General features: G+C 50.7%; 1 protein-coding gene across 11 annotated transcripts in view; it reads left to right on the forward strand.

Annotated features, from left to right (window-relative positions):
- PEBP4 (phosphatidylethanolamine binding protein 4) overlaps positions 1-24,393 on the forward strand; it is a 247,095-nt gene that overhangs the window by 40,752 nt on the left and 181,950 nt on the right. For 7 of the 11 annotated variants that reach the window (XM_025463103.3, XM_049100942.1, XM_049100943.1 and 4 more), the window contains 2 exons: positions 6,930-7,066; positions 12,456-12,582. In XM_025463103.3, coding sequence (XP_025318888.1) covers positions 6,936-7,066; positions 12,456-12,582 — 258 coding nt within the window. In that variant the 5' untranslated portion in view covers positions 6,930-6,935. Of the gene's footprint in view, positions 1-2,739; positions 2,793-6,627; positions 6,845-6,929; positions 7,067-12,455; positions 12,583-24,393 lie in introns of those variants that run through there. The other 4 variants (XM_025463101.3, XM_025463106.3, XM_025463097.3 and 1 more) reach the window with 4 other exon arrangements.

The raw sequence follows: 24,393 nt of genomic DNA on the forward strand, positions 1-24,393 counted from the left end.
TGAATCCCTTTAGTAAATTTATCATTGCGGTTATTTCATTTTTGAGCTCTAGAATTTATTTTGCTCCTTTTCATAATTTTTATACTTTGTTGATATTCTGATTTGGTCATATAGTGTTTTCCTTAGTTCTTTTTTTTCGATTATTTATTTATTTATTGGAGAGAAAGAGAGAGAGACAGAGACAGAGAGAGAGAGAAGCAGGTTCCCTGCTGAGCCGGAAGCCCCATTGAGGGCTCAATCCCAGGACCTTAGGATCATGACCTAAGCTAAAGGCAGACACTTAACCAATTGAGCCACCCAGGTGCCCCAAGATTTTCTTTAGCTCTTCACTCATGTTTTCCTTTAGCTCTTTGAATATATTGAAGACAGTTATCTTAAGGTCTTTAACAAATCTGATGTGTGAACATCCTCAGGGACAGTTTATGTCAACTTATTTTATTCCTTTGAATGGCTATGTTTTTTTTTATTATTTGTGATTTTTTGTTGTTGCTGAAAATTGAGTATTTGAAAGAAACAACCACCTTTCCTAGTTTTTGCAGACTGGCTGTGTGCCAAAGAAGACATTTACTAATTAGCTGAGCATGCCCTGGGCCCAAAGATCAGCACAAGATCAGAACTTAAGATCTTCTCTGGTCTTTTCTAAGCATGTTTCCTGGACCTGAATGTAGCTTTCTCAATTCCCTCATTTACACAACTTCTTTTAGATGTCTGAATTTCCCCAAGAATCTCACCCTAGCTTCTCTTTGGATCCTATATTATCTTTTATCTGTCTCTATCCATAAATTCTTGCCCCAAGTATCTGCAGGTCTGTAGTCTCCCTGCAGCTCTCATAAGCAACCTACTCCTTATTTTCCCTGAGACCTGAGTTAGACAAAATAGAGACCAGTCCTTCAGACAACTCCTAGACAGATTGGAATACTGTAATACGGTCTACTTGGCTCCCTCTGATTTGAGAGAGGAAACCAGTAACTGGGCTTCAGTTTCCTCTAAACCAAGACTTAACTATGCTTGGGAGGGTGTGGGGTGAGAGACACGTGAAAATGCCAAGAAATTTCTTACCAATTTGAAGGCAACTTTTTCTTGAGTTAGCATTCACTTGGTTGAGCTCAATCCTTCACTATTATCCAGAGCTCCTAACTCAGCCAGCTGTGAAGGGTTTTTGTTTGTTTGTTTTGTTGGTTGTTTGGTTTGGGTTGGGTTTAGAGTGCATGAGCCTCCCAGTCCTTCATTTTCCTGATGTTACCTGGACTGTTTTCTTTTTTTTTTTAAACAGCTTTGAGATATGTTTCACATACCACACAGTTCACCACATTGGATGGCATAATTTAAATATGCACAATTTGATGGCTTTTAAAGTATAAAATTCAGTGTTTTTAAGTATAATTACAGATATGTACAACCATCACCACAATGTTAAAACATTTTCATCACCTCCAAAAGAAACCCCATACCTTTTAGTGATCACCCCCATCTGCCCTGTTCACTCATCCACCCACCCCCCAGCCCTCAGTGACCATGAATCAATTTTATGTCCCTATATATTTTCCTATTCTGGATGTTTCATATAAAAGGAATCATACTATATGGTCTTTTGTGACAGGCTTCTTTGACTTAGCACAATAACTTTCCCCATCCCTTGCTTCTCAGGGGAAGATAAGTGGGAGGGGAGAGCAGCAAGTGTACACAGTGGAGCAGGGAGAGTGCTTCAAAATTGGACTTATGCCCAACAGCCACAACACGAGGATAAGGAGGAAGGAATTGAGGATGGTGGCAAGTGAAGAGTGGAAGTAAAGATCCATAGGAAACTAGGCATCAGAGAGAAGGAAATCAGAATAGGTAAGGAGAAAAGACAGTGGTCACGGGATTGGAGTTCAGAATGAGATGCAGTGGGAGTAATGAAGTGAGAGCAAAGGAAGGAGAGGTTAAGAGAATAGCTGCTTAAAGATTTAAATGTAAGATTTCAGGAATGGAATGGTTTTTAGTGATGACAGTGTCCAAGAAGTTGCCATCAGAAAAGAGGCTAGAGGGGCACCTGGCTCACTGCTTGAGCCTCTGCCTTTGGCTCAGGTCGTGATCATAGGGTCCTGGGATCTAGTCCTATATCAAGCTCCAAATGGAAGGCCTGCTTCTCCCCTGCCTATGTCTCTGCCTCTCTGTGTGTCTCTCATGAATAAATAAATAAAATCTTTTAAAAAAATAAAAGAAAAGAGGCTAGAGAGGAAGGAGGAGAAGTGTTGGAAGCAGCGTCTCCATGCATATGGATTTACCCCTGGGTTGATGTCAAGACTTAGAACAAGGGAAAGTTTCCATGCCAAGTACCAATGTCTTCAGTGAGCAAGGAGTGATAGATGGAGTAAGCCTCATGAAATGTAGATTTTGACAAGAGGGCTGAGGAGTCATGGTAGAGAAGCAGCAATGGGGAATGGGGTGCTAGTCAACCTTACCTCCCAACCCTGAATCATGTTGGGGGTGGGAGACTGAGCATTCACACTTTGAAGAACTTCAGGAGAAGCAGCTTCTCAAGAGTCAGGGAGATTCTGGTTATGGCAAGAGGTAGAGGTGAAGTGGTATCAATGGGGAAAGCAATCTTTTCACCAAATGATGTTGGAACAACTGGATAGTTACATGAAAAAGAATAAAAATGGATCCTTGCCTAACACAACTTATAAAAATTAACTCACAATGGGGGCGCCTGGGTAGCTGAGTTGATTAAGCCTCTGACTTTTGGTTTCTGCTCAGGTCATGATCTCATGGGTTGTGAGATTGAGCCCCGTGTCAGGGTCTCCACTCTGGTGAGTCTGCTTGGAGATTCTCTCCCCCAACCCCTCCCCCTGCTTGTGATCTCTTTCTCTCTCTTTCTCTCCTTCTCTAAAATAAATAAATAAATCTTCAAAAAAGTTAACCCACAATGGATCAATGATATATATATAAGATTGGAAACATAGAGGAAACATAGAGGAAAAGGAAACATAGAGGAAAAGCTTCATGTCATTGGATTTGGCAATAATTTCTTGAATATGACACCAAAAACATAGACAGCAAAAGAAGAAATAGATAAATTGGACTTCATTGAAGTTCTATGGAGTCCATTGAAGTTAACCTTTTGTGCATCAAACCACACCATCAAGAAAATAAAAAGACTGGGGTGCCTGGGTGGCTCAGTCAATTAAGCACCTGCCTTGGGCTCAGGTCATGATACCAGGCAACAGTAGGTTATTAGTAGTTAAATCTGGGAGGATTTAAAAGTTACGCACAGATTTTCAACTGCACGGGGATTGACATCCTTAATCTCCATGTTGTTCAAGGGTCAACTGCAGTATGATTCTATTTATATGAAACACCCAGAATAGCCAAATCTACAAAGATAGAGAGTAGATTAGTGGCTCCTAAGGACTGGGAGAGGTAGGAATGGGGAGTAACTGTTAATGAGTTCTGCTTTGGGGCTTCTTTGGGGGTGATTAAAATGTTCTGGAATTAGTCAGTGATGATGGTTGCATAACTTTGTGAGGGTTGCATAACCTTTAGTGATTTCAATACTAAAAAATCACTGAATTGTACATGTTAAAAGGGTGACTTTTATGGTGTGTAAGTCTCAAATTTTTTAAATGTAGAGTAAAGGAAAAGAGTGAGGGGGAACGTGGTCGCCATAAATTCAGATTCCAGAGGCATACGTGGTGAAAAGGTTTAGGAGGGAGGGAAAGCATGAGCATCTGTCTGGATAAAGAAAGGTGACACCTCGGTAGTGATGGGGCAGGTGTCAGGCACAGAGGTCTGGAGGGATAGAAGAGAAGTCAAGAGTTCCAGGAGCCCTGGCCCAACAGATCCTGGGTTTTGGAGGGACTGAAGCATCTCAGGAAACCAACAGGCTCAGCCTACCTGATCGTACTGGGATGTGGTCACAGCCCAGATGATCAGAGGAAAAGAAGGGGGCTCCCAGGGTGGCTACCTCAGGATCTAGAGATAGGAGTTTCCAGAAATAAGGCAATCGAGTAAAAGAGGCTGGTAATGGGAAGGGGATGCTGTGCCCTCCTGGGCTTGAATGTGGTTCCCAGATCTTGGACTCTGCGTATGAAGTGAAGTCCTGTGAATCCCCAAGAGAAAGATCAGATTCGAAAATGCCAAGAACCACTGCACTCTGTGTCAGATCTCTCTGTACGAAAACAAGCCAGAGAAGGTTAGATAAATAAGCAAAAGGGACCCAGGGCCAGGGGCCAACCTGAGTGGTTACTTCCTGCTGATGCTTATGGAGTTAGGAGCTATTACGTGAAAATAGGACTATCAGAAACAGAGGTGGCAGGTTTGTCAGGCATTCACAGGGTAGTTTATTAAGCATCTAGACACGCCAGGAACTGTGCTTGGGATGCTGGACACAGATGCCGTACAGCCTACAGGACAAGGAACTTGTAGAATGGGGGTGGGGGAACTATAGCTAATATCTGAGCAAATAGTTACAAAATAATGCATTACAAGCATATAAGAACAAGGAAAGGACTAAGGAGCTATGATTCTGTCTAACAGGAATCTAATGGAACCTGGGGGTCAGGACGTTTCTCTGAAGAAATGACATTTCAGCTACCCACCAAAAAGGGGTGGGAAGTGAGGGCGGTGCATAGGAAGGCAAAGGCCCTGCAGCAGGAAGGAGCTTGAGGCTTGAGCTGGAGTTCAACCTTGAGCAGCAGCAGCGAAGAGTAGAGAGTCACAGCTCGAGAAGCAGGAAGAGCCAGATCATGCAGACATTATGGGCCAAGTGGGAGATTCTGGGCTTCCTTCCAAGAACAAAGGGAATAGAGGGGGGAAGACAGGGTGCAGCAAAGCTCCAAGAGGGGGCAATAGAAGAGAGTGGTCAAGGAGCAGAGTCTGGAGGCAGATGGCATGGGTTCAAATCCCAGGTTGGCCACTTACAATCCATGTGACCAGGGTCCAGGTTAGCAAACCTCTGTGTACCTCAGTTTCCTCCTCTGTAAAATGGGATCATAATAGTACTTACGTCAGAGGATCATAGCAAGAGGATTCAATAATAAAAGCTTGGCTCATCCTGAGTAAAGAAGAATTGCTGAATGAGTGGGCTCAGCAAGAGCCACCCTATGCCGGAGACTGTCTAGACAGCCATTTTTCGGTGCTAAGAGCTGTTGGCATTCAGAAAGTTTTGGTTCTCTAGTGGCTGCCAGTTTGAAAACAAGAGTCTCTTGGCCTTGTAATACCAACGCCAATACCAATGCTGGCAGCGTTGTCTTTGTGGCTCTGGCTATCCAGTGAGCTCTGCAAGAACAGGGACCATGCTGACCCTATATGACGGAGCGGGCCCAGGGCCTGGCACATGGGAGGTGCTCAGTACCCAGTGGCAAGATGGAGTGCAAATGAATGAATGAATGAATGAATGAATGAAAAAATGGATGGACCTGTGGAAGAGTACTCCACATGACTGAGCAATCCCTAGAGGAGGGCCATTTGTGCACTGAAGACCTTATATAGTTTGTTTGGTTCCATTCTCACAGCCATCTTGTGAGGAGGCTACCAGGAGGCACTTCCAAAAGGGGAATGATCTTAGGAATGAGTCCTCTGGGGAGGCGGGGGGGGGGGGGGGGTAGGCTCATCATACAGGGACTCTAATTATTGAGAAGTGTGTTTAATTTGTAGCCCCAAAGAAGGGCTTTTTGCTTGAAGTCGGGATCCTGGAAGCAGGAATTCAGCTGAAAAGCAAGCTATGCTGGAAATAGTTTCTCTAAAGCTCGAGCTGCATATACTTTATGGCTATGATCTCATCTTCCTCAGCAAGGCACAAGAGTGACGGGGGCATTTTACTTGTTTTTGAAGGCGAGAAGTGGTGCGTCCTGCTGGGGCATCGCCACCCCCCCCTCCACCAACCAACCCCCCCACCCCCAGCAGCCTGGAGTGGCTCAGAGCAGAAGCCAGGAGTCCTCGGTTCCCGGCTGGTGGAACATCCCCCAGCACACCCCCACACCCCATCTCAGAGAAGACGGAGCGCAGATCAAGTGGAAAGGCCGTGGGAGAAGTGCCTCTGATCTTCTCCTGCCCTCTCCTGTTCCAGTCAGAGTCCCACACACAACTTCCTGCAGGCTGCTACCCCCCTTCCTCCCAGCCAGCACCTGCACCCGGCACCCAGCACCGCACAAGCTGCCCCGTTCCCCAGCAGCCCTGCTGGTGTCTTCTCCAGAGACTATTATTTTGGGAGAGTGCTGAGTTCAGCACTGCGGCAAGGTGCAGTCAGAGGAGCCCTTCTGTCCTCAGCTGGCCCTTTGGAGCTGGCCTCGGGGCTGGGGCGCCCTAAGTGCAGCAGCCTCTCCTCCACAGGGTCACTGCGTCCAACCACCTACCTACCATCCGTCAGCCCCAAGGCTGTCAAGGCAGGTGGCTCAGGAATTGTGGGCAGGAGATGCAGAGCTGTCTGAGGGGCACAGCCCAGCCAAACCTCTGCTCCTAGGAGGGCGACCAAGGTCTTGCTCTTGCAAGCACCCCAGAACCCGCCCCCCCACCCCCACCCAGCCCAAAGCCTGGGGTCACCAGCTTCCCAGGGCTTGCCTTGAAGCCAAAGAGCAGGTTGGCCCATGGCCAGCTGGCCACACACGGGGCAAGTGGCAGGGACAGGATGAGGAGCCGGGCGGGAGGCTTATATAAGTCCTCCTGCTTCTCAGCGGGGATTAGTGGCCGGCAAAGCCCTGCTCCGACGGAGGAGGGGCCTCGGCCAGGACTGCAAACTGAGTCCGGCTTGGAGCAGGCCCAGATCCTCCCAAGGTATCTGTGTCCGGGTGGCAGATTGGCTGCTGGGGCCCAGGCAGCTGCCCGCCGTCCTCCCTCTGCTTACGAGAGGTCTCCGTTCCTCCTGGTGGGGCCCTGGGGTGGGCACGCGCAGGGCGAGGAGGGCGCCCCCTGCAGAGGGCCCGGCAGCTCTAACCGTCCTTCTGTTGCAGGTGTCCATGGACTGGACAATGAAGCTGGCCACGGCAGCCCTGTTTCTGGGTCTCACGATGGTGGTCACCAGAGACGAGGACGAAGGCGACATGTGTTTGTACGAGGCCCTGTCTGACACCGATGCTGTCCTCTGCAAGTAAGGTCCAAAAGGGGTTGAGGTCTCAGGTTGGGGTGTCTGCAGAGCCAGGGAGCCTCTGTGGACAGGCAGAAAGGGAGCGAGCTTTGGAGACCCCCTAGATGGAAAGATGGTCTAGGGCGCTAAGGAAAGACCCTGAGGCGGGCTCCTGCCTTCCAGATGGTGCTTTCCCAGGCCCAGACGGTATATGGACGTGGTCAGCTCCTGCTTGTACCCTGCCAGGCCTCTGAGGGACCATCCCTCCCCACAGCCCCGACTGCTCCCTACCCTCGGCAAAGTGGCATTTTAAAGAACAGCGGCAGTTGACAGGGGATGTGGGACTGGACGCCCCCTGTGTGAGGGGCGGTTGTTTGCTTTCCGGCAACGAGGCCCCAGGAGTGTGGGGCAGGTGGGCCTTTTAGGGAGTGTGGCCCCTGGGTGTTGTCTAGAGAAGAGGCTGGGCATCAGGGGCGGGTTTTTTCCCTTCTGAGGACATGAGCTCCTCCCTGCCTGCCTCAGAGTTCAGCTCTCTCCTCAGCAACTGTCAGTTAGAAAAGCCAGGCCTGACTGTCCTGGACTCAGGGCTCCTCCCGAGGGCCACCGGGGCCACATGGCTGCCAACCCCCTCTGCCTGTTTGGTGGCCACGGAGGCTGGCATCCTGCTGAAGCCATCAGAAGTGAGAGAGGAGGGAAGATCTCTCTCACTCTGTCTCCCTGTGTACGTATGAATTCTTACCAATGTTCTTTTAGAAAGATAAATACATGTTTTCCCTTGAAAAGTTAGGTAGTTGAAGCACTTTCCCGCCAAAAAAGATAATACACATTTTGTTCCTATTGGTACATTTTTGAAACTCTGGTGAAATAATTCGGGGTGAAGTTTTGTGTGGGAGAAGGAGGGAACGTGGCTGCTGCTCACATGTGGGCTCCAATCCTCTAGGCACTGGGCTGAGTGGAACCTTCCAGAGGGTGGGCTGCCATTTTACTCTGGTCGGCAAAAGATCAAGTCCCCGGGAGGTGGGGAGGCCAGCTGGGCCAGGCCATGATAAGGCCCCATTACAGAGGCTCTCTGTGCTTCCCACCGTTCACTGAGGGACACTTAGTGACATATGTGTATGGTCACTGGTGGTGGGACCGGCCTGGGCCCCAGCTGCCCTAGGCTCTGCCCTGCTGACCTCTGCACACTGGTGGCCTGGTGGCCTGTGTACCATGAGCCCCCTGAGAGCTCTGGGAGAGAGCTCTGAGGTGTGTATTATCATCCTCATATTGCTTATGAGGAGTCCCCAGAGGTTAAACAACCTGTCCACTGTGCTTACACACCTTACGAGTGGCAAAGCCAGGGTTCAGCACCGCACCCAACACTCTTTCCCCACCCACCTCTGACTGCTGATCTTCCTCCAGGGGCTAGAAGCCTCTCAAACTCCAGCAAAGGGGGGGCTATCTTAGTCCACTTGGGCTGTTCTAACAAAATGCCAGTGCAGGGCACCTCATAAACAGCAGAAATTTATAGCTCATCCTTCTGGAGGTGTCCACCACTTCCATGTCTGGTAAGAACCTACTTCCTGATGCATAGATGGCCGTCTTCTTGCTAGCTCGGGCATAGTGGAAGGCACCTCCTGGAGGCCCCACTTCATAATGCCATCACTCTGGGGGCTGAGAGTTGGCCTATGAACTTGTGGGGAGGGGCAGCTGCAATTTGGTCTTTGGCCCAGCCATTCTCGGGACTTCCTAGAATACACCAGCAGACCCCCAGTATGAGAAACACGAACTCGCCACACTAAGGTTATTTGGTAGGAAATGTCTGATTGTAAACCATCACCGCATAAAAGGGGAGATTTATCTTTATTACTGCTGAAGATTGCCATTGGTAAAAGATCATCACCAACTGAGAACACGTTATGGACACACCAGAGCCCCGAGGAGGGGTCAGTAACCCTTATGCTAGGGCTCCCCTCCCCAAAAATGCTGTTTAGCTCAGGCTTTTCACTTCACCAAGAGTGCCCCCAGACAAGCCACTCATCTCATGGATGTATAGAGTCTAAAAGGGAATTTTTATTTATTTATTTTTTAATTTTAATTTTTAAAAAAGATTTTATTTATTCACAAGAGACAGAGAGAGAGAGAGAGAGAGAGAGAGGCAGAGACACAAGCAGAGGGAGAAGCAGGCTCCATGCAAGGACTCCAATGCAGGACTCGATCCCAGAACTCCAGGATCATGCCATGGGCCGAAGGCAGGTGCTAAACCACCAGAGATCCCCCTGAAAGGGAATTTTTAAAGTCGGGCTTTAATACCTGGCATTATTAATCTAGAAAAGAGGAATTCTATGTCTAGGGACAAGCAGTAGGAAAACACAGTTAAGAGAAAAGCTCTTCCAGAGTAATACCTTACCTACCCCTGAGATAAGCCTGAGTAGATTGACAAAAACAGAGATCAGAACCTAGGTTTCGGTGGTGCCTGGATGGCTCAGTCAGTAAGTGTATGACTCTCAATTTCAGTTCAGGTCATGATCTCAGGGTCAGGGGATTGAGCCCCACATCGGGCTCCCTACTCCGTGCAGAGCCGCCTGCCCCTCCGCTCTGTGCCCTCAGGTCTTGCGAGGTTGACCGGGAAATGCCCCAACCCTGAGGATGGAGACAGAACGTGCCCCAGGGGAGGCACCCCATGAGCAGGAAGGGCACTGCAAGAAGAGGGCACGGTTCTAAAGTGTGTTCTTACTAAATTCAATTTTCGATTTATTTATCTCAGGCTTGTCCAGATCCTTTTCCAGGCTGATTTGGTCATCTGTTAGTTTTAATCAATGAACAATTTGATCATTGCTATTAATCAGCTTTGTGCCGCTCACAAATCGAATAAATTTGCCTTCTGTGCCCTGATGCAAGGCTTTGGCAAAACCGCCGAACAGGACAGAGGCCTGCATGGTGCCTTGGTGCTGCCTGCTGTGTGGGGCAGCTTGTGGTTTCCAGACACTGGGCTGGCAGCACCCCAAGGTGTGACCAGGGCGGGGGGGCACGGACCTTATCCCTGGCCTCCCAGCACCCACCCTCCCAGGGCCCACTCTGTGGCTCGAGGCCCACTCACCCAACATCAACTTGCTGATTTTGCTTAACTGTTTTAAGATTTGCAGCAATTCCACCAGGATACAAAGAGGAGACCCATTTGTTTCCTGGGGGAGGCCCCTCTGGGTCTCCATTCCCCTCCTCCCTGCCCCTTGGCCTTTCCCGGTGCTGGCCTATGTGCTGCTGACCCTCCATCTCTCTGCCAGGGAAGGGGCCCCTCTATCGGCCTCGGACCTTGCTAGCTGCAGCGGCAGGGAGTCGTGGCAGAAACAAACAGAACAGTCTTTAAAATGTTGCTGTTGGGGCGCCTGGGTGGTTCAGGCAGTTAAGTGTCAGGTTCTCGGTTTCAGCTCAGGTCATTATCTCAGGGCTGTGAGATGGAGCCCCATGCTGGGCTCCACGCTGAGGGCGGAGCCAGCTTAGGATTCTCTGTCTCCCTCTCTCTCTACCCCTCCCACCACTCGTGCTCTCTCTGTCTCTCAAACAAAAACAAAAACAAAAACAAAAAAAAAACAACAAAAAAACCAAAAACCAATTGCAACGCTGCTGTGAAGAAAAACGAAAACCTGTCCCTACGACTTGTTCAAAAGTGATCAAAACGATCCAGAAGGTATTACTTTAACCTTGCCAAGAGGTAAAAGAAACAAATGAGCTGAGCAAACCAGAAGTTCAGCTAACTGGCCAGAGGCTCCTCAGGGGTGCTGGCCCATGGAAACATCCTGTGTCTGCTGGGTGTTGCAGCCTCCAGCAGCCAAGGCCCAAGATGGGACCTCAGGAAGGATTGGGATGGGCAGGGAATGTGGGGTTCCCCACCAGGAGGCTGTCCTTGCCTTTCCCCCAGATCCAGAACTCAGGAGCTCCCCTTCCAGATGGATTCCCTCATTATATCCTTGCTGGGTCTCCTCCAGGCATTACCCCCAGCAAGAGAATCATGGCCAGCTCTGGGTGACTGCTGGCAGGCTGTGGAGCTGCCTCAGCTTTTCAGCAAAGCTGAAACCCTGCCCCCCTTCTCTGAGGGGGCGGGGGGCGGGGGGAATCAGCTTAACCAAATGCACCCTATAGAGACCCTGGGTCTTGGTGATAAGAAATGACAGGGGGACAGAGAGGAAGGGCAAGTAAAAAAAAAAAAAGGTTGGCACAAAGATTTTTTTTTTTAAAGTATCTATTTGACAGCCTGGCTTCTATCCCTGAGTTTTGGTTATAGGTGAGCCCTTCAGGCTAACCTTGGTGGAGTTATGGCAAGAGCCCTCCCAGTGAACCGGATTCTCAGAGCATTCGTGCTATTCAGGCCTTCACAGGGAAAAAGCAGACAAATGGATTCATACTACTGTCTTAGTGTTCAGATGGTTTACCCCCAGGAGACATTTGCATTTCAAAAGCACAGGGAGGGCAGCCCGGGTGGCTCAGTGGTTTAGCACCGTCTTCAGCCCAGGGCCTACAGGATCCCACATCCGGCTCCCTGCATGGAGCTTGCTTCTCCCTCTGCCCATGTCTTTGCCTCTCTCTCTCTCTGTGTATCTCTCATGAATAAATAAATGAAACCTTTATTTTTTTTTTAATTTTTATTTATTTACTTATGATAGTCACAGAGAGAGAGAGAGAGGCAGAGACACAGGCAGAGGGAGAAGCAGGCTCCATGCACCGGGAGCCCGATGTGGGATTCGATCCCGGGTCTCCAGGATCGCGCCCTGGGCCAAAGGCAGGCGCCAAACCGCTGCGCCACCCAGGGATCCCTAAATGAAACCTTTAAAAAAAAAAAAAGCACAAGGAATGGTAGGTAGGTTACTGGGTGATACTTGACCCAGAGATGTGGATTATGGAAGTACTGGTGAAGACAGCAGACATGAAGAGGAACTGGATTGTTAAAGGTTGACAGATGCCTGTACCCGTGAAGAAGGCTGTGCTCACTTGCTGAACCTTTCTTCACGTAAAGAGAACATTCCTGGAAAGCAATGTTGAAATATTGCTCTTATAAACCCAATCTTACTTTAAAGACAATGACCCAGTTTGCCTAAGGATGTGCATCCTTTTTGGGAAGTAAATACAGATGATAGGTAACACGTCTGACCACTGATGACACGCTGGCTCCGTTGTAAACATTGGTCACCTACTTTACTCCTCATGTCAACGCTCTAAGTAGGTACTGTCAGGGTCCACATTTTACAGGTGAACAAACTGAGCCACCAAGAGGTCAAGTAGATCCTAAACCACACACCACACCGGTCATGCTAGTTAGTAGCAGGCCTGGGATTCGATCCTACTTGACCCTCCATTCCCAATGGTGCTGTCCTGAAGCCTGTGAACCCTGCAGGCTCCCCCAGAACTACATGCGCTGACCACCTCCCTCTCTCGGTAGGGGCCTTGAAGTTTTCTACCCAGAGCTGGGGAACATTGGCTGCATGTTTGTTCCTGACTGCAACAACTACCGACAGAAGATCACCCACTGGGCTGAGCCCATAGTCAAGTTCCCCGGGGCTTTGGAGGTGAGTGAGGAGGAAGGAGGAAGAGGAGGAGGAGGACCATGGGTCTTGGTTTCCATCTGAGCCCGCTCTTTTGGGTGACTTGAAGCCTTGTGCAGGGCCGTCTGGGTTGGGTCTCATGTTCTCAGATGGCTGATGTCATAAGCACATGCCTTCCTTAGAGCATTCCCATGGCCTTGGAGGAGGTTGGGGTGGGGAGGAGGGCTGCAGACTGGGAGTGTGAGTGGAACTCTTGGACTGCTCCGTCGAGGCCTTTCCCGGTTCCTGGAGCATATGTACAGACCAGCTAGTGTGTGCTTTGAAGTCAGCAGAAGCAAGGAAGAGAGAAAGAGTCCTTTCCCAAGGTGCGAGGTGGTGGGGCTTTCAAAATGATCTTTAAATGGGGAGGAGCTAGTTGGTGATGGGCAGTGCTCCTCGCGGAGGCTAAGCAAGCGGAGCTGTGCATCTTGACTCCGTCTTTGCGACATGAAACACACCTAACATTTTTAGGAATTGGAAATAACTATTCTTTTTACTAGGAAATGACGAGTACTGTCTTGTTCTGGATGCTTCCCTTAGTTAGGGGGTGTAGTAAGCCCAGGGAAGTGGGACTGTGGCTGGGGCTTCCAGTGGCCAGGCCATGTCCTGGTGGCGCTGCTCTGGTGTTAAGGCCGCTGTTTGTTTCTTCCTTGATTCCTGGGTCACACCGAGTCCCCAAAGTGTCAGTACTGGAGGGTGACTCTCGCTTCATCTGCTGTGTTTTAGTAGGAGGTGCCAATGCCAACCTACACACGATGCCTGTGATGTGTCCAGGAATCAGGTCACAAATGGGTGGAGACAGAAGGGCCACAGGGATGTGACCACATGCACATCACGTGCACAGCCCTCTGGTCCCCTCTGTGCACTGCAGGAGGGAGAGGCCACTGCTGGCTCTTCCCCTCTGCCGAGCCAGCCTGGGGACAATCAATGCTGCTGTTCATCAGGTCTGACAGCGGTCATGACAAACACAACAAAATAGCAAATTCTGGGGTGGGGGGAGCACAGGTTACTCAGATGCAGAGGGTAGATTTTTCTCGCTTTCTTGAACTGTTTTCACTAGCAGGGAACCAATAGACTGTGATGTGTCCCACAACTTATGAGCTTGAAAACATGAAGCTTTGGCCCGCTATTGTGTTTGCAAACATCCTTTCCTCCAGGAGGCTAAGCACGCAGGTAATGAGGAGGCCTTCCCAGTCTCCTTTCCCTCAACCCCTCCAGGCCTCACGCAAGTGAAGATGCATGCACACGCACGAGCACACGTGCACCTGTCAGCTCTCCTCCCTGGAGGGCTTCGGCCTGGGTCACACGGGTGGACGTGTGAGAGAAGCCGAGAAAACATAGGCCACTATGATTCTAAGTTGGATCAGGATGGGGGAGAGCTTGCAGAAGCCGAGCAGAAACCCAGTCCTGTAGGGGAGAGTATAATGCTGCTCCTGGGATAAGATGCTTGACTTGGCCGTTGATTCACTTGTCCTTGGCTTTGCCACTGAAAGAGTAACATGGTCGAATGGAATACTTTCTGGCAGCCCAGTGACTGTCCCCCGTGGGGGTTGGGGGGGTTCTCCAAGGGCTCCACGCTGCGTGATCTTAGAGCAGATGTCCACTAGATGGCAGTGCAGACTTTGCCGACTGCCTGGTGTGCTTGGTTCCCTGCAAGCTCAGAAGTCTGCATTGGATTCAGCTTGTTCTTTGCCGACTGTCCCTCCGGGTGTAGGCATAGAATGCAGAGAAATGGACCTCACCCCTTCCAGGTCATGAAATCTCCCACCCTGTCTCAGTCCAGAGGCGGGGTTGGGGGAGAAAACCTGGAGAATTATGAAGGACACAGAGCTGTGGTTAAGAAAGCCGAGGAGAGATTTCGCAAGGAAAAGATTGGTCAAAGACATGGAAACAAAGGAAGAAAAAGTAATATTCTACTGCCACAGAACTCGAGTTTCTTCTCAGAAATGTAACTGGCAGATTCAGTTAGAGTTTCTGAGAAAAAAAAAACACCGTTAATTGAGTGGTACCCACTTTATGCTGGATTGCTGGATACTATTCATGTATCATTTCACTTAACTTTTCAGCAAAGTCTGCAAGTGAAGTATTTCTTCAGTTGAGACTGTTAGCGGCAAGTGACAAAAGCCAACTCTAACTGGCTTTTGCCAAAGAGGGAAGAAATTGTTGGTTCACAAACTGAAAACTCCAGGGATAGCATCAGGCATGGCTGGATCCAGGTGCTCAAACAATGTCACCAGAAATTGATTTTTCCCTTTTCTCTACTTTTTCTTATGCTGGTTCTATGTGTAAATAGATTCCTTCCTTGTGGTGGCAAAGACAATCTCATCAGCTTCAGATTTGTGTTCCTAGTTTATCAATCACAGTAGGAATAGATTGATACTATCAACCATTAAAAATCCCAGGATTTGTCCTCCTTAGATCATATGCCTATCCCTGAGCCAATGACCCTAGGTAGCCCCATTAAATCTCAGAGGCTGAGAGCAGAAGAGAATGGTTCCTCCAAAGGAGAATATTGAGTCAGAAAAACAAGAGAAGATCCTATGGAAGAAATTCATCAGAGCAAGTGCAGAGCTGGAAAGTGGCAGAGCCAGGGTTTAAACCCGGGTTTGCCCAACTCCAAATGCTTGACCACCGACCGGACTACTGGCAATAGCTCCCAGGGGAGACATCAGAGTGCTGGTACCGTTGGGGACTGGCTTGCTGAATGGGTTTCCTGGGATAGACAGCAGTGGTTGCTAAGGGCGGGGGGGGGGGGGGGGGGGCGGGGGGGCTGGTGAAAGGGAAGACAGGCCAGGGACAATGAGAAAGGAGATGATGGGCAAAGCCTCCCTGAAGGGGTAGAGGGAGCAAACACCTCTAGAGAGTGACTGAAAAAGTTGGGGAGCAAGTGAATGTTATCTGGGAATCTCAGAAGTGTGGGCAGGGGAGCCTGAGTCCTTAGTGACAGAGAAGAGGATCGAAAGCATTTCCTTTGAGCCCAGGGACTAATGAGAAAGGGCAAGTAGGTAGTGACTGGCTATATAGGGACAGTGCCTTGTTCTTTTCTTTTTTAACAAAAAAGATTTTATTTATTTATTCATGAGAGACACAGAGAGAGAGACACTGGCAGAGGGAAAAGTAGGCTCCCTGCAGGGAGCCCAGTGTGGGACTTGATCCCAGGACCCCAGGATCACAACTTGAGCCAAAGGCAGATGCTCCACCACTGAACCACCCAGGTGCCCATAGTGCTTTGTTTCAAAGGTGATTAAAGCAACACCACCAAAGCAGCAGCTGCCAGCAGGCATGCCATGCCCTGGGAGCACCCCCAACCACCACGGCCACTAAGCAAGGGGTGAGGCCCTGGAAGGAGGTGTGCATTGGCCTGGGACAGTGCCTCTGTGCCTACCAGAGCTCTTCCTGCCTGCACACCTTTGCTCAGGCCACTTCCCATTCTTGAGGATACCCTGCCAGCACCAAAATGCTTCTTCTTCTAAGAAGCCTTCCCTGACTGCCTCCCTCTTGGTCCTCTCCTCATTCCCTGGCTGGTCTCTTCTTTCTCTGAGGTTTTTAAATGTCCCCTACCCACCAGACCTGGCATTTACTTCCTTCTGTCTTGTATTGTGGTTGCTTATTTCTATCACGCATAGCCTTGGCCGGTTTATAAGCTGTAGGAAAGTAAGACGACCCACAGACCCTACCAGCGCGGCAGACTGCACATCAGCCGACTAGGTGAGTGAGTGAGAGAATGAACTAATGGCAGGTGGAAGGACACCTCCTGGAGTGTGAACCATGTGATGTGTGAGTCCCATGGCCTGCCTGCCTTTTAAACTGCTGGGTGCCTTGGCGAGTCTGGTGGACCCTGGGGCCAGAGCTGGTCTCTCCTCCGTCCAGGGTGGGTGTGGGCTCAGGGCTGGGAAGGGGGAAGCCAGGACACAAGTCCAGTGGGTTTCCCAAAAGACAAAGTGGTGCAGGGAAATGTGGATGGTCCTTGTGCCCCGAGAGCTGAGAGAGGTGTCGAAATAAGAAGCTTTCTCCCCTGGTGCTTTGACAAACATTAAGAGGCAAATGTCTTAAAATGCATCCCTTTTCAAGACGATGCAAACTGAAAGGCCCCTGAGAAGCTTCTTGACTGAAACTCATTCTTCACCTTGAATTTAACCAGCTGGAATCCTTTTGAAGTGAAGAAATTGCCTTTAAGTGGGGAATGTGCATTACATTAGAGAGAAGGAACAAGGAGTCCTGCTGTCCCTCAGGTTTCCAGGCAGGCTCAGCGCCTTTCTCCTTCCCAGAAAACAGGTGACTCTGAGTGTCCTCCCACTGGGTGGGGCAGGCATATCCCCAGCTACCCCGGCCTGCGGTGTCTGTGTTGCTGCCTCCTGGGGGCCACCTCCTTGCCCTAATGGGCCCGAAGTAGAGCCACAACGCTGGACACATGTGGGAGCGTCACAGACTCTCTCTGCTGAAAGAGACCTCAGAGCTAACTAGCCTGCCCCCCCCCCATCCTTCTCTTTTTCTCTTTACACACAGAGCAGGAAAATAGGAGCTGCTGTGGCTACAAAATGATTAGCGGAGGTGGGACACAGGGCTCCTGATGCCCACAGTAGTGCTGGTTAGAGCAGCCCCTGATGGATGGGGCACATTCTCTCATTTGGGGAAAGAAGGGGCAGAGGAGGAAGGTGCCTACATGCAGGGGGCAGCCAGGCGCATTTGCTCCTGGGGTGGCAGCCGGGCACAATTTAGTGTTAGGGGTAGGAAGTGATTCACTTAACAAATACTTATTGAACACACAGACACCATGTTGGTGCCTCGAAGTCAAAAACAAAAGGCGCCACCACGGAGCTCCCAGTCTAGATGGGGAGACAGATGGGTGGGTGGCTGGCACGTGCAGGGTCGTGTGTGGTCAGTGCTGTGATAGAGGAGCTGCAGGTACCGCCAGGACCAGGCAGGGGAGCCAAGCTGCATGGGAGTCAGGGGAGGCCTCCAGGAGGAGGTGACAGGGGTGACCTGCGGACAGCGAATAGGCAAGGCACAAAGAGGGGCCCCCAGCTGGCTGGTGAGGGATGAGGCTCAGGAGAGGAAAGGGCCACAGTGGAACGGGCCACACAAGCCGCTTGCCCTGGAGTGGAGCCGGATTTGATTTTTTAAAAAATTATTTATTTATTTATTCATGAGAGACACACACAGAGAGAGAGAGGCAGAGACACAGGCAGAGGGAGAAGCAGGCTCCATGCAGGGAGCCCGACTCCATCCCAGGTCTCCAGCATCACGCCCTGGGCTGAAGTCAGCACTAAACTGCTGAGCCACCCAGGCTGCCCCGATTTGATCTTGAAGCCAGGCTGGGGAGGGGCTGAGGAACCTGATCGGATTGGCAATTGGGGAGGGTGACTGTGGCTGTGCAGGTGGAAGAATGGAAGAAAGATGAGGTTGAAAACAGAAAGAGCACCCCGCTGCAGCACTCAGTGTAGGTGAGAGCGTGGACCATGGCATGGATCGGAGAGGTAGAAAGAAGTCAAATCCATAGGGCGTGGTGACTGTGCAGGAAGGGGGGTAGTGGTGGAGGGAGGGCTGGTATGACCTTGGGGTCTCTGCGACAGTCTGGCAGGTGTAAGGGTGAGGCTGAGCATACGACTTGTCCTCCAAAATAAGACTCTTCAGAGAATGAAGGGACGTGTGGTCGATAGTTATCAGAATGACAGGGGTGATAGGGCACTGTGCCATGATTATGGCTTCCAGCAAGGGACACGAGAACTAGATCTACAGGGACAGAGGCCAGTGGCAGCGACTCTGCAGACGCTGAATTTGAGAACCCTGTGTGCACCCAGAGGCAGGTGCCCGATGAGCCCGCTGAGAAGAGAAGGCAAGGCTGGAGGTCTAGATTTGGAGTCCCCAGTGTCAGGGTGTGGAAAGTGGAAGCTTCGAGGTGGCGGGACTCACTGGGGGGAGCATACGGAGTGGTCACCTGCAGCCGGCCTGCAGAGATCAGACAGGTAAGGGAAAAAGTGTATCTGGCCTAACCCAGCCAGCTATTGGCAAGCCCAAGGACGGAGGAGTGAGCTAGAAGAGGCCATGGCAGGGTGGGCCCCACACACCAGAAGTTTGCAAGGAGCCCAGGGCCACCTGAGCTATTTAAATGCTGGCAGGAAAGAGCCAGTGGAAAGGACAAGGCTGCATACAGCAGAAATCCGAGATAATGGGCCCACTGGAGAGGTTTGCATCTGAGAAGAACCACGGGATGGTGGAGGTCAACAAAGAGCAGATTTCCGAGTTCCTCACAGGTCAAGGGTGGGAACCACAGAAGACGCTTCAGAGACCCCAGGTCCGGGCACGGGGGTGAGCAGACATGAGAGGAGGGGAGGCCGGTGTGCTTACCATGCCAGCGGCAGCCCCAGGAGGGGTGAGGGGTCTCCCAGTTGGAGCACAGGCAGCAGAGCCCCTCACACAGGGATGAGATGCCATCTGGAGGCTGGAAGGGCTTTGGGCGTGTACGTGAGAAAGTACACTTTGTGGGCATTCCAGACACAGCTCAGGAAGGTGCAGGGCCAGAGGGGCAGGAATGGACGAGGTGGCCGCCCGGCTCAGATTCTGGGGGAAGCAGCTGCACGGCCAGAGGCACCCAGAGGGAGGTGCTCAGATTTGGCAAATTCCCCGGCACTGCTCTTGAGGATGGACAGAGGAGTTCCAGAGCAGGGACCTGGGAGCAGATGGCAAATCCAGGCCAGGGTGGGGGCGGGGGGTTCACCGATTCACCAAGTGGTAGGGGGAACTCATGACCTGCAACCCTAACCCAGGGCCTGATGTGTGACACAAGCTTAGTAACTTGCGTCAGTTGTCATTGTGAGAGACAGGCCTGTAGTCTGGAGAGTACAAGGCTCAGAAGGGTTTGGGCTTCTGGAGGCTCTGGGAGGCCCGTGGGAGTTTGAGGCTCAGAGTCAGGGAGGGGGGTGACGGGTGGAGCCAGGCCTGGGAAGACAGGCGAGGAGAGCGCCCAGTGCCCCAGCGAGGATGTGCAAGGAGAACCTGCTCATGTGTCACTTCATCCTTTGTCCCTGGTCACAGTCTGCTGAAATCCCTGAGGCCGCTCAGCCCTCTGCTGAGGTGTTCTCTCTGGCCACGACAGGGCCCAGGGAAAGAAGGGCAATGCTAACCGCCACTTCTAACCCTTGCAGAATTTGCAGTTGCAGAGAAACTTGTCACAGGATCCCCCCAACAAGGTTGGGAGCTGGACGAGTAGGGATTAGCCCCTGTAATTGCAGATAAAGGGCCCTCCCAAGATCACACTTCCCAAAGCTGGAAAGTAGAAAAATTCAGCCTTAGATCCCTTCCAGTCCACTGTCTTTCAGCTACATCATTTTGCCTCTTGATTCCATCCTCGTTACTTTATTTTTTTTTGCCCTCGTTACTTTAAAACATATGAGGTTCCAGGTTGTTTCATGTGTAGGCATTTTTGCCGCCAACGTTTTTACTGCACAATTAATTACAAGGCAGCTTTGCTGCAGAAGTAAAGTCATGAAAAATAAAAGAGGGACATCCATTAAAAACTAATAACAAAATTAAAAAGACTTTATTGTGAAATACAAAATATTTGAGCATATTAAGAATATGCAGTGCAGCTTCGTGGCATCTCTACACAAATAATTGATTTTGCAGATCGTACCTAGGTACTTGTTTTCAAAGCCTTCCCTTCATGGTATCATACATTTTTTTCCCTTGTTGACTCGTCTCCTTCTTTAGCACCACATTTTCTCTTTTCTTTTCCTTTTTTTATTCCACTAAAATTTCTTCCTTCATTGAGAGAGGTTATTAGTTGCCAAATATGAGGATGCGCACAGGCAGCCGAGCTCTGTATGGTGTGGTGACAGCTTCTAGACCGTTGTTTGTTTATGGCACCTGGTCCCGTGTCTGCTGGTCGACATTCCCAAGTTCTACAACAAAGGCGGTTTGAAAAACTCTGCGTCACTGTAGAGATGCCCTAGGAGGGTTTAGACTATATGGGGTAAGATGGAGCAGTGAAACCAAACTTTCAGTTGGTTACTTTTCAACTTTTATGGCACGATTGCCTTAGGGCCAATTACTTAATGCAAAGGTGTTTGCAGTAGGGATGCTCCCTCGTGTCTGCGCTGGACTCGGGGTGCCACTAGTGCATCTGCTGGCTGGGGTAGGTCCTGGTGGAGGCCTCCTGTCTGCTCCTCCACTGGACACCAGAGACTCGAGCAAAAATGAACCCCAGCCCTGCCCAGGACCAGCAGGACCTGGGGGAGGTAAGCATGTGAATGATTGTCATTGCAAAAAAAAAAAAAAGAAAAGAAAAAAAGAAAAAGAAAAAGAAAAAGAAAAAGAAAAAAAAAGAACACGGGAGTGCTTGTGTGGCTGTTTTGCTCCTGGGCGGCTTCAATAGGAAGCTTCTTGGCCTTGATCGTTATTTCCAGTCCTCTTTATCCCCCACCACCTTTCCTGTCGTTATGCTCACTGCTCCAGGGTTTGCAAAACTTCTGGCCAGACCTGAGCCTGACCTTCCCGGAGCTTTTTAATCAAGCCGCCTGTCCCCCGCCCCAACCCTCCCCCAGTCCCAGTAGTGCTCCTCCAAGCACAGGCAAACAGGGTGTTTGCTCGGTGGTTGGGCAGCTGATGTCGGCTGAAAGCTTCCAGTCAAGTGTGGGGAAACGGGTTCCAGATGTTTCTCAGATCACATAATGTTTCTTTGGAAAAAAAAAAAAACAACTGTGTGGGCCGCCGCTCCTTGAAGGGGGCATGTGGGATCTGAAAGGAGAGTTCACTGGGTTTGCATCCTGGTTTTAAAAAAAAGGTCATTCAGCAAGTGTCTGTGTGGGGCACTTTGAGTGTGTGGGATCTGTTCAGAGCTGACCGTTGGGGGTGTGAGCAGAGGCTTCTTGGATTTTAAAATAGCTGCTGGGCCCTTGTGGGAGCCATTTGGAGAGACGAATACTCAAATTTTGAATGTACAGTGGCTTGTTGTCTGTTCTCATTGGAGAGAAAAGACGGTGGCCTAAAGAGGAGTTCAGAGAAGGGTTTTGAGGATTTTTGAATGAGGGAGGATGTTATTTGTTAACACTTGCAGTCTTGGGGTGGGGGTGTGGGGGAGATGGAAAATCCTTCCCTGTGGGGAGCAGCTGCCGGGACAAGGTCCCCTCCCAGTGGGCACAGACCTGAGGCTGGGGCCGGGGGCCGACAGGGCCGGTCGCCACCCCATCTGGACTTTGAGGTATCTCACTCTCTTACCAGTGCATCCTCGATGCTGGACAGCATTGGTTTTGGCCCATCTGGCCCTAACCACAGCTATGTGGGCCAGGCAGGGCAGAGACTGTTTAACAGATGAGGAAACAGCAGCTCATGGGAAATCATCTATTTCGTTTTTAACAGACTTCATGTTTTAGAGAAGTTTTAGGTTTACAGAAAACTTGAGTGGCAAGTACAGAGATTTCCTAGATGCTCCTTGACATCCCCCCGCCCAGGCATCCCCCACTATTAACACCCCCCACCGGAGTGGTGCATTTGTTGCAACTGATGATCCTACACTGGCACGTTGTTCTCACCCAAAGTGCATAGTTTCCATGCGGGTTCCCTCTTGCTGCTGTACATTGTAGAGGTTTGGACAGATGGACATGACACGTATCCATCATTATAGTATCAGAGTAGTTCCACTGTTCTAAAAATCCTCTGTGCCCCGCCTACGCATCCCCCGACCCCTGGCAACTACAGAGTTTCTGCTCTCTACATAGTTTTTGCCTTTTCCAGAATGTTATAGTTGGAATCCTACTGTATATAGCCTTTTGGGATTAACAGAGCGCCAAGACTACCACCCAGGCCTCCTGACTCCAGTGCCGGCACCTTCTTTACCACACAGAGGTTTGGTAACACTGCCCATCTTTGCCCAAACCAGTGACCAGTCGTCCTGTGGCTTAGCTTCCCTTTTTGGGAATTGGGCTTCCCTCAACTGGATGTTTCTACTGAGACTTTGGAGTGGGCAGGATCTACTCACTCCTGCACCTGCTGTCAACTGGGGTGTTGCCACCATATGGTTTCCCATCTATCTCGGCACCTAGAATGTAAACCCCCTGAGGGCAGAGACCTTTATATGTTTGAAGACAGCAGGAGATAGAAAGCTTTTGTGTAGTGAAATCTGTGCTGTGATATGGAGCTAAGTGCAGGATGCTGGCAGGGGAGGGGCGGGTATCTCTTGGTGACAAGAGGATAAGCGTTCCGGTTTTCAAAGCACTTTCCCTTGTCATGACAGTTCTTATCTCCAATCAGTCCCAAGAGGTGGGCCAGGCAGGTGTCTCTGTCTACACCAAGGATCCTTGGTCCAGGGATGGCCGGAGAAGGTAGATGTGCAGCCTCAGAGCCCAGCGCTCATCTACCTGTTGCCTCACACACCACTTGGGCCTCCTCACAGCCTTGTGGACATTAGCGTGCCCTAACGCACAGATGTGTTAAGTGGAATGATGAAGCTCGGGCTCGAACCCTTGGCTCCTGTACTGTGCTCTTCTTTCCTTGCATCCCTGTCATCCCCAAGCATTTACCACATGACCACATCTACTGACTGTTTTCCACACAGTCAGGCTCTGTGCTAAGTGCCCCGTGAGGTATGATCACCTTCATTTCCCAAGCCAGGAAACCGAGGCACAGAAAGATTCCAGAGCTCATGAGTGACAAAGTTAGGATTTGAACCCAGGTCTGTACGGTCTCCTCCTCCTGAGAGTAGAAGGCAACCTGCAGTGTGCCCCCAAATGGCCTGAGCTATTTCCCAACAGCCACCTCAGCCACCCAGCTCCAGGTCCAGGGAAGAAGCCAGCCCCTCCCTTTTCAGATGGGTCTCACAATATCAAATAACTTAGGGGTGGGACATGGGGGCGTGCAGGAACGCACAAGTCAGAGACCCTTGGTTTCTTCCCCATCTATAGGTCTGCACTGCTAACCTAAGGGAGAGGCAGGGTAAGCCATCAGACATCCTAATTTCCGTGTCTGAGTTCTTTCTGTCGCAGTTAGGAATGCAGAGGGCCCATGCCCATGGCCTGGAGGGCTAGACCTGTCCTGGGCAGAGGCAGACAAGGCCTAGAGGGGCCGAGAAGGGAAGAGGGCCGGGCCTGGCTCCTAGGCGTGGCTCTCCAGGCCCGGGGTGTGGGAAGGCATAGAGAGCCTCTTGCGGTCCCCTGGGGTTGCAATTCCAAGAGCCAACACCAGAGGGAGACAGGCGACTGTCATCCTGCCCCGGGCGAGGCGAGCCCGCACGCCAGCAGGGAAGGCACTGCCCAGGGCCCCCAGACAGTGGAGACTGGAGCCCGCGATGGAGCTAAGGAGGGTTCTGGATTTGGGCTGGGCGTGCACGCCTCTCTGCCAGACCCCTCATCCCGACTCTCCCTTTGCCGGTTGGTTGTGGAAATGCCCTTCTACTCAAATACAAATACCCCTGGACTGGAACTCGTTGAGCCAGAGGCCACCAACTGGAAATGCCCTCAGGGCCCAGGCCCTAATTAGGGGGAAGAAATGAACAGTTGGACGGAAAGCAGAGCCAGGGAGACCTGCTTGCTCTGAGAACCCCCCCACATCCCACCCGGCATTAAAAAATGTTTACAGTCGTGCCTCTGCTCATCCCCAGTCTTCCCTGACTTGCAGAGACTGTTCCACTTCCTGAGCATGAATAGTCCGGTGGGAATGAGAATCACTGGGTGTCAGAGCTACTCCCTGGGTTTTGAGTGCACCCAGACTGGGGGGTTAGTAGGAGACGCAGCCAGGCTGCGTTTTGCCCAGACCTTGTCTTGTATCTTAGCTCTGTTGCTCATAACTCTGACCTTTGCTCTT

The sequence above is a fragment of the Canis lupus genome, chromosome 25 (assembly GCF_003254725.2).
Source record: "Canis lupus dingo isolate Sandy chromosome 25, ASM325472v2, whole genome shotgun sequence".
NCBI classification, from domain to species: domain Eukaryota; kingdom Metazoa; phylum Chordata; class Mammalia; order Carnivora; family Canidae; genus Canis; species Canis lupus.